The 10,201-nt window shown below is 40.7% G+C and overlaps 1 protein-coding gene across 4 annotated transcripts in view; it reads left to right on the forward strand.

Moving 5' to 3' along the window:
• The window catches only part of ANAPC1 (anaphase promoting complex subunit 1), a 35,852-nt gene extending 26,131 nt beyond the window's left edge, over nt 1-9,721 (forward strand). For all 4 annotated transcript variants that reach the window (XM_084284198.1, XM_084284200.1, XM_084284199.1 and 1 more), the window contains 14 exons: nt 9-85; nt 381-471; nt 560-613; nt 919-1,112; nt 1,502-1,588; nt 2,106-2,223; nt 3,088-3,165; nt 3,607-3,674; nt 5,309-5,447; nt 5,985-6,071; nt 6,630-6,725; nt 7,122-7,320; nt 8,225-8,359; nt 9,393-9,721. In XM_084284198.1, the coding sequence (XP_084140324.1) occupies nt 9-85; nt 381-471; nt 560-613; nt 919-1,112; nt 1,502-1,588; nt 2,106-2,223; nt 3,088-3,165; nt 3,607-3,674; nt 5,309-5,447; nt 5,985-6,071; nt 6,630-6,725; nt 7,122-7,320; nt 8,225-8,359; nt 9,393-9,508 (1,539 nt within the window). In that variant the 3' untranslated portion in view covers nt 9,509-9,721. The remainder of the gene's footprint in view (nt 1-8; nt 86-380; nt 472-559; nt 614-918; nt 1,113-1,501; nt 1,589-2,105; nt 2,224-3,087; nt 3,166-3,606; nt 3,675-5,308; nt 5,448-5,984; nt 6,072-6,629; nt 6,726-7,121; nt 7,321-8,224; nt 8,360-9,392) is intronic.
• Nucleotides 9,722-10,201: the final 480 nt, after the last annotated feature.

Consider the following 10,201-nt stretch of genomic DNA (forward strand, 5'->3'; position numbering starts at 1 on the left):
TTTTATAGATCATAAGAGAGAACAGCATATCTCTTCATGCAACAGAGCTGCCTTCATCTGAAGACCTGAGTTTAGAAACACTGGCGTAAGTAACATGTAAAAGATCAGTTGCAGATAGAGGAGGATTGTACAAAGCCAAATTCTACTTCTGATAAAACACAGCTGAACTTTTTATAGAGATACCAGTATCAAAGAAATCTCTCCCTTGATATTTGGGGAATTTTATTCTCTGTTTTCTGTAATGCAGGGGTCTTTGTTTTTTTTCTCCTTTTCTCCCTCTCTTCTTTTCTCCCTCTCATTATAAAATAAGTTTGTGATGCGTACTCAGATTAAGAAAAAAGAGAAACATTTAGTCATTTCCTGTTTATGTTGCTTATTAGGCAAGCTCATGTCTACATCATTGCTGGTGCATGTTTGTCACTGGGATTTCGATTTGCTGGTTCAGAAAATCTGGCAGCATTTAACTGCTTGGTAAGAGCGTTTTTTTCTTCCCGTCAACCCATAGAGCTGTAGCTTATCCTTTGTATCTCTATTTAGTAAGCATTTCTTTTCTTTCCAGTACAAATATGCAACAGATTTCCTGAAATGTTTGTCAGCACCAACAGCTTCTATAGTAAGTTCTTTCAAATTTTCTATCAATTAAAAGAAGGCTTTGTTGCATAACATACTTTGATTGCATTCGGCTGAAGCCTTAATGCAAACAAAAACATCCCTTTTGCTTCTCTGTATTACAGGCTATTTATAGAATGTGGCAGGGATATGAATCATTATTGTTAAGGACTTTGCTGGTTCTCTGCTCTCCTTCTTTCTGTGGAGTGTGGTTTTCGAACTCTGGGGTAGAAAGCAGCATATTAGATGGACCAGAAGTGTGCGTTTGACCACAGAAATGTAATAATGCCTTCCTTATTCTACATGAAGACAGGTCACTATAATCTTGAAACATGCCTGAGTGTCTTGCTGCTCTCTCTTGCAATGGTGATGGCTGGCTCTGGAAACTTGAAAGTCCTTCAGCTTTGCCGTTTCATGCACAAGAAGACGGGTGGAGAGATGAACTATGGATTCCACTTGGCTCACCACATGGCTTTGGGGCTTCTCTTTCTGGGAGGAGGAAGGTAACTTGCCATTTCCAAAGGCAGTTCTTGATTCTGCAAGAACTTCTGTAAGAATATACCTTTCTTGAGGAAGCTGGAGCAATGTGCAATTTAGTATTTTATTGTTTTGCTTTAAACAATATGCCCATTCGTAAAGAATTTTCTATTTCAAATTAAACTCTTGTCTTCTAGATACTGCATTACTTAAATGCCATAGGAATGCTTTTGGCTTGTGTTTATTTCCTACTGCTACATGTTTATTTTGCCTGCTATGGGAACACATTTGTGAATTCCTTGCGTGTCTGCACTTTGCTACTGTCCTTCCCTCTTGCAGGAGACGAAAATATTTTGAACACCTGTGGTATTGGCCAGTGTTTGTTAGGACTAAAACTAATAATGTTTTTCAACAGATATTCACTGAGCACTTCAAATTCTTCAATTGCTGCTCTCCTTTGCGCTCTGTACCCTCACTTTCCTGTTCACAGCACAGACAATCGGTAAGGGTTTGCTATGGTTTATATTTCCTTAATTTTCAAGCAAAATCATCTCCTTACAATAGACGTTATACAGGGAGAAATCCTCTAGAATTATTTAGTCTGTAAATAAATTTTTGGAGGTTTAAAATAAAAATTGAAAAAAGAGAGGTAAGTGAAGATGTAAGACAATGGTAGTGATTGTTGATGAGTGAGGAAATGCAGGCAGGTTTCCTGAGGCCTCTACCCAATGTTACTATGACTTGGCTTTTCTAGTTTGCTCAGCAGAAAAAATAATAAATCACACAAAATCTGTTCATTTATGATGCCTAATAAGTAATAGTTAAGATTCATGAAATCCCATCCCGTTAGCTGAAGCATACCATGTTAAAGAATTTTTTTAAACCTACTCAATTACTTCAAATTTCGCTTTAGTTCATTCAACAGCTGTATGGGGTTATTGAGCTGTGTGTGGTTTAGTATTTGGGGATTATTCCATGCCTGTACTGTACAGCGTTGAGTTGCCTATTCCCACGCACAGGTATCATCTTCAGGCTTTGCGTCACTTGTACGTGCTGGCGGCAGAACCAAGGCTCTTAACACCTGTTGATGTGGACTCAAACACTCCTTGTTATGCACTGATAGAGGTTACATACAAGGTAAGGAGTGAAGGCGTTTGAGAAGGTGTGGGAGACAACCGAAAACTGATACACCAAAGCTGTGCTATTTTCATTGTTGTGGCCAGCAGTCTTGGGTTTGTTTTCAAGTTGTGGTGGAGATGAGCCTGATTCTTTAGGCAAATAATTGAAGGGCTGTGTTCAGCCCACTCACGCATTACATGTGCTTTGAAGACATCTTGGGAGCAGAATACAGGACAAGTAAAAGGCACCACAAAGTCTTCAAACAGTCAAGTGTATAATAACTGACCCAGGGACACAGTTCTCATCTTTATAAAGAGGAAGGACTTTCAAAGGCACAGAGGTGTTTGGAGCCATCTGTGTTTTTAAAAGCCCACTTCTGATTCTGCTGACGCTAGCAGCTTGGTGTCTCTCCTTGGTGCTTGCATGATAAGTCTCCTGGGGAGGAATCTTTTCTGCATGGTTTATTTTGTACAGATTAATGAGAGATGTGTGGTGCTTGTGAAAGACATAAAGGGTTGCTGGGATTTCAGCGGAGAGGAACTGCAGCGCAGATCCCCTGTGGGGCAGACAGAGATGCTGAGGTTCTGCTTCTTGCTGTAGGATACCCCTATTCATAGTATAGTTTATTTCTCAAACCTTTGAATTTCAATTGATGTGTGACTGATTTGCATGGTGTTATGTATTGATCCACCCGTGGGAAATATATCTTTAATTTAGGCTTAGGTTTTGTGACATAAAAGGCAATGCTAAGACATGTATTTACTCAGAGCTCAGCAACAGAAACTGACTGACCTCTGCAACAGAGTTGTTGTGAAACCTGCATTTTCTTTCTTTTCATGCAAAAATCTTTACTAATACGTGAATCCTGGTGGCATTTTGAAGGGCACGCAGTGGTATGCAGAAGCCACTGAGGAGCTGATGGCACCCACGCTTCTTCCAGAGCTTCACTTACTGAAGCAGGTAAAGAAAGTCTCTGTTTAATGAGGAATTTAATCACCTGGTTTTTGTGCTGCACACTGTTTCTGCAGGAACACTTTGAGGCTTTTCTTTGATTTCCTGTCCAACCATAGCCAGACTCTGGGCAAAGCTGTCCTATAGCAGTGGCTCAGAAGACAATTATGTTGCTATGGAGGGCGTGTGCTGTCTTGTGCCTCATGCTTCTCTTCAGTCTTGACCATCACATTTTCAAGATCTGTTGTAGCAGGGAGTTCCCTGTGCTGGGAGGTCTCACTGTAGGAGAGACAAAGCTAGGTCCTCTTACTTCTGTGTTTTCAGGGTGGGTAGCACGATAAAAGGACATTTCCACTTGTAAGGGCAGAGAAGGAACTATAGGCTTATGTAGAAAACCCTTACTTTTATGATTCTGGTTATACCTAGTAATAAAAATGCTTGCGTTGACAGATCAGAGTGAAGGGACCACGGTACTGGGAATTGCTAATAGATTTAAGCAAGGGAACGAATCATCTAAAGTAAGTATTATTTATAATGCTTAACTGAATAATGGATTTGTAGTAATTAAAAAAAAAATACAAAACTCCCATACTTGTAACACCTACGGTTTGGAAAGAAGTCTGGTTTTGATCGGTTCACTGTTGTTCATTTGACAGTACAAGTGAAGAAAGAAACTGCGTAGTTGGTTTCACCTGTTGATGTGAATAATTCATGCAAAAACAGGGCAGGGGAAAACCTGATAGTAAAAACCGCAGATATTGGTAGCAGGATTGAGCAGTACCAGAAACCATCTTAATCTCATAGTTTTAGTTTAGTTTTGAGTTGATGTGATGTCATGTTTCCCAGACTGTTGATACAGTAATTAGCTAGCAGTTACCGCTTTGTGAAATACTATTTTTCTGATGTTACGTGAAGTATACAAAGCGCTGCTTACTGCATGTTAACTCTCCATTGGGCAACTGTGAAAAACAGAAATTTTACCGGAATACAGTATCTGTGAGTAAAATCATTCTCATGTTTGTGTTTTTAGCAGCCTTCAGTGTAACTTGTCGCTGTGAGTAGTACAGAAGAAGCCAGCTGCATCTTTCATCAGCAGCATGGTTGTTCTAGTTACATTAACTGCCACCATTCAGATTAAATTAGGCACTACAATGCAGCGGCTGTTGGTCCGTGCCTTTAAAGATAACAAACAGAACTGATGCAGAGTGCAGAGTCCTCCAGATCAGCGGGCACATACTGACTCATCTACTGCACCAGAGCTGGCAGAAGTCAGCTTTGTCCGTCTGGGTTGAACACTTGTGTGTCCAAAACGAGCCTGCCTCTACTGCCCTAGCAGAAAGCAGTGTGGGTGACAGGAACTTGCTGATTTTCGGAGTATCTACTCTCTGGGTCTCCAGATGCTTTGAATCTGTCAGCTGTCCTCTCATGTCACCACACTGGTAGTATTGTCATGTCCTGAGCCCTTTAAAATGGTAGGGATCTGACTAGCAGTGTTTTGGAGGCAAATGCATGTGTGAGAAATCTTTTTTTCATATCTTATTACATGTGAGTTGCTGCTGTGTTGTTATGCTAAGCAGTTAGTTTCAATACAGATAATTCAGTTATTTTAGGGATGCCAGTGCCTACAGTTAATGGTGCAACTGATAGGCTAAATCAGGTGAACACGCAGCTGCTTTGCAATAGTGTAACTTTGAACTGCTGCGCGCTTCTATTTGTAGGCTTGGTCAGGAATGTGAGTGGGGGGGGATTTTTGTGTGGTTGTTGTTTTTTTCACATTGAGGAAGGACTTCTTCACTGTCACAGCATGCCCTTAAAGCCTTTCAGGCATGCCAACTTGCATGGTTTTCCTTGGTGCTGAAAATTTATCCTTTAAGAGTCCAACAAGAAGCAGCAATGGCTTCAGGAAATTATATTCCTTCTATCAGTGGGCTCACCTGTTTTTCTTCACCATTGCCTGCCACCACATCACAATTTAATAGCAGCCCTCCCCTGAAGATACCAAAATTTCTGTGTATACACAAGTTTAAATAATCAGGGCAAAGTATGAATGGGGATATTATCATATTTGGGCTGTTGGAGTTCATATTTCTTTTGCAGGTCTGCCTCATTATGTACATCTGTCAGTTTACAGTAAACCCCCTTGTTATTTCAGATCGATTCTTTCAAAGGGTGGCATCTTATATGTGAAGCTGAGAGCTGGGCAACTCTCGTACAAGGAGGACCCAATGGGCTGGCGTAGTCTCTTAGCACAGACTGTTACCCACCGAAACTCTGAAGCTCGAGCATTCAAGGTATGGCTTCCAAATTAGTTCTCTGGCTGGTGCAGGGCAACACTGAGACCTCTACTAACACAGACAGCGTGGCACATACAGCTGAAAGCTGGTAAAACTTTGTTAAAAACAGGTCTAGCAGTAAAGTGATATCACCTCAGAGGTGTGTTCTGAGGACAGGCTGGCAGGGAAATGGGAATGCCACCTCTGGAAAGGCTGAGGAAAGCACAGCCAGGTCATGCTGTGTTACTTATTTCCAGCAGAGAGCTCTGCCGCCAGGTTACGAGTACTTAAGTTATTTGCTTTGCTTGAGGGAGAGGAAGTCTAGTGTCTTTCACAGGGCATGGGATGAGCTTAGGCCAAGAGCAACCATGCAAATGTATTTTTGTCATGGACAGACAGAAGCGTTGGACAGATTTTGGCTATGATATGCCTTACATAGGTTGCAGTTTTTTCACCTGAATGCTGGGGAAGGAAAGGATGGGTATAAATTGCTATTTCATTTGTGTGATAAACCAAAAAGTTCAATTTAAGAGTATGTTTTGATCTATTTTTTAGCCAGAAGCAATTTCAGCTTTCACTTCTGATCCTGCTTTGTTTTCGTTCGCTGATTATTTTTGCAAACCAACTGTGAACATGGGCCAGGTATGATGTCTAGATGTGGACTAGCACAGTTTCTCATTTTCATGAACAAAAGGTGGGAAAAATCTGTGTTTAAATGAGAAGAACAGAAATTAGTCCTTCAGGTAGTGGGGATGGGGAATATTCTAAGGGATGTTTTGCAGTTCAAAGATGCAGAACAGTGTTAATCTTGTAGGTGTTGTTATTTTTCCATTGGTTAGGTTCATGAAGTTACAAAATAAGAGTTGTATTGCATTCATTGCAGAATGTGTTTAACAAATACCCAGAGCCCTGTTTGCTGTCCTGCAGCATTTAGGTGGAGTCACTCCAGAAGGGTTAGGGGTTTGCACTGTATTTCTCTGCACAAAATGGCTTAAGGGATGGAGTAAAATACCACTGTGTTATGCCTAGTTTTAATAAGCATGAGAATGAAAGCAAGCTGTGTCGCATTGTTAGCTATCATTAATTTATGGAATGCTAGTGCATGGGTTAACTTTAATGGAAGGAAATGCAAGTAATGTAAGAACCTGAAATAAATTGTACCTAGCATATGCACTTTGTAAAACATGTGTCTTTTATCAGAAACAGGAAATCCTGGATCTTTTCTCTTCAATTCTTTATGAGTGTGTTACCCAAGAAAATCCAGAGATGCTGCCCACATACATAGCAATAGATCAGGTGGAGTAAATACTATTTATTTATTTATTTATTTATTTATTTATTTATTTATTTATTTATTTATTTAAACTATGCTTAGGCATAAGAGTATTGTTTGTTGCGTGCATTTTTACAGAGAACCGAAAGGAAGAACAGGGCATATGTTAATGAGCTTACACGGAGACAGCAGCAATTTTAAAAGCAAACTGGAAAATAGTCTAAGGTTGCGAAAACTATAAGTAATTCTTGTGTAAACAAGAAACATTAGCTGGCAGCTCTTCTAAGTAGGTGCTCAGAAGGGGAGCCCCTGGAGTTGAGGGGTGTTTAGGATTTCTTTTCTTTGTGTTTATGACAGCAACATTTCTTTCCTCCTCCAGTTCCTATTCTCACAGTCACTTTGTATTTCCTCTCTACTAGGCTGTGAGGAGATTAGAAAGAAGAGAAATGTCTGAGACATTTGAGCTGTGGCAGATAAAGCTGGTGTTAGAATTTTTCAGTTCCAGAAGTCACCAGGAGAGGATGAGAAGGAATCCAAACCGAGGACTGTTCATGAACTCTGAATTTCTGCCTGTGATGAAGTGCACTATTGATAACACTCTGGATCAGTGGCTTCAAGGTATAGAGCAGATGACTTTAATCCTACAGCTGCGGTCACAATTCAGCATTCTTGTCTTACTGATCTGTATTCCCAAAGCCCCACGTTGACTTTTGCATCAAAAGTACTGAAAAATTATTATAACTGAAGTGCCAATGGATGTTAGCATAAAGCAACTTCTTTGCCTTGTATTTTAGCCTTAGGAAGATGTATCACGTACCTGAGACAAAAGTTTTGTTTTCAGAATTGAGGGGAAGACTTCAGTAACAGTTTACAGAAAGAGATCTAAAGTCATGCTCATGTACTGCTGCTTTGTATCTGTCTCTTTCCTATCTTGCCTACCAATGTATTGCTTAGGCTTTCTTTAACTTGCTACTGGAAGTCAGTCAGGGAAATACTGGATTGTTTTAATCTGTTTGCCTCACAGATGGCTAGATAGAATTGTTAATATAAGCTTCAGTTACTGCCCTCAAAACCATTGTTCCTTAATTCTCATAAATATTGCCACAAAAAAAAAAAAAAAGCATAAAAGCTTGAAGTGTTCACTGGCTGCTTAGTGATACTGCAATTTGAAAAAAAAAAAATCTAGTGATGTTACGAATTATGCATGATGGCTATATTGCACGGAAGGTTTAATTACTGTTGGAGTCTATTGTGCTATGCAGGGAAAATGCTTTCCTAGTATTTCATTGGGAGAGTTTTCTGGGAGCAAGAGTGAGGGATGACCACAGCACATAGGGGGTGTAGGATAAAAGCTGGCCATGGCAGAAGGAAAGAGGTTTACAGACAAACTCTTAGCCCACCTTCTGTGGGGAGGTGGAGATTCTTTCAGCAGGCTCCTCCTGATGAAATACTGTTGTCAGTCTTTTCTGTTACCACCCTCACATGCTCCCTAAATTTCATCAGCATGTCTTATGTGTTATAGCTGGAGGGGACGTCTCCCTGCATTCCTACTTAAGCGGGCAGCCTACAGATGAATCTCAGCTGAGCATGCTGGCTTGCTTCCTCATTTACCACTCTGTCCCAACACCAGGACAGCTGGCAGCTGGAGGCTTGGAAGGTAAGGCCAGAGTGTGAGACAGCACTCTGAACTTATGTAGACACACGCTTTTGGGTTTGGTCTTGTATTCTGAATGGAGTACATTCTGTAAGTTAGGTGACAGTGGGCGTTTCCTTTGAAAGCTGCTACGTTGATTTTTACTCTTGGTTAATTGCCTTGAATGTGAAAATAGGCGGTAGAGTCTTTATGCAGGAGTGGAGGAGCCAGAACTAGCCAATATGAAGAAGTCTTGGCTTTCGTCTGGCCTACAGGAAACAATATCCTCACAGGCAGAACCAGATAAGACAGCCTGTGGCAGGGGAAAGCATTTCTCTTGTTAGGCTAGCCATGTCCTGAATGTCCTTAAATCCCTTTCCTCTAAGTACCTTGTTATAGCGATTACTTTTTCTTCCAGGTTTCCAATGGTAATCTATTTTGGGATGCAGAGAACTCCTGGGCCCTTTCTTAGGCAGCTTTTCTTTTGCCCTCCATCAGTCCAACCTGGGGAAATACCAGTCCGCCTCCGCTTGCCTCAGGAGTGACTTGGTTTCTCAGGTTGCAAAAGAAATGCAGCTGGGCTTTGATTTGGGGAACTCTGTGGCTTGCTCAGGGGTGTGAAATGAATGTCACTACCTCAGTGGTGAAAGGAATCTGTTGCTGAAAGCCACGGCCCCTGGCCCAGGAGTCCTGTGCAGGCCATGGCAAACTGAACATCCAGGCTAAGGCATCTCCTCTTGAATTTTTTCTGGTCAAGTGACTGGGTATCTGTTCAGGTCAAAAGGCCTTCATGGAAATCCTGTTTTTTTTGTGTCCTCTCTACCTGTTATAAACCTCTGTTTTGGGAGTTCCTGGCCGTATTAATCAAATTCAGCATTTCTTAAAATTCTGTTATAAAAACTTACATTTTGACTCGCTTTGCAACAAAATTAGTAGCACATCTCCAGAAATACACCGTGAACCCTGGCTGACTCTTCTTACTGTCTTGTTAGTTCCTTTACTGGGCAAGTGTTACACCAGTATGCGATAATTTTCTTTCGTTCTATGATCTTTTTAGGAAGCACAAACTTCTCTGAGCTGCTTTTGAAGTTCAAGCAGTTGAACATGCCGGTTCGTGCGTTACTAAGGCTCGCTCCTCTGTTGCTTAGAAATCCGCAGTCCATGGTGCTGTAATTATACTGGCCTGGAAGTCTGCAGCATTCATTTTACACGAGCTTACTGAATGACAGCCAGTGTGTTGTTCCATGCTATTCAAAAACATACAGGTAAAATGTACTTAATTTTGTAACTTCATAAACAACTCGAACTTCAAACTTGTCCCCAGCTGTGGTGACTGACGGGGAGTTATTTATAAATTGCTACATGAGTAAAAAGAATTGTGTAAAAGTGAACTAATAATAAATTTACTTTTGTAACTAAAGATTATTTTCAGATGCGTCTTTTGTGGTGAATTCTGAAAAGACCTTGGCTGAGAACCATATAATTTCCTTACTTTTTTCATAGTTTCTTTGTTTGTGATGTATCTTAATCCACTTCCATGAGGTACAGTAGATTTTAGAAGACAGGCAGCCCAGAAGACGCCAAACTTGCTTTTCCTCTTGGGTCTCAGGCTGGTAAGGAAAGGAAGCCACTTGCCACACCGCTCACATTTTGCCAAGTATGCTTTTCAAGAAATGGCATGATCTTTCAGTCTTTCTTTTTATTTTTTTTGTCTCGTAAATGCTGCTGTACATCTCTTTCGTAAGCACTCCATGAGTCTAAATTGTTTTGCTCCCACTCTTTAAGTGATATACTCAATATTGCACTGTTTACATCTTTTCTTTTTCTTTTCTAATCTTTGTTCTGTAATTAGTCAGTTGCTGCTGA

The sequence above is a fragment of the Netta rufina genome, assembly GCF_964035555.1.
Source record: "Netta rufina genome assembly, chromosome: 3".
In the NCBI taxonomy this organism is placed as follows: Eukaryota; Metazoa; Chordata; class Aves; order Anseriformes; family Anatidae; genus Netta; species Netta rufina.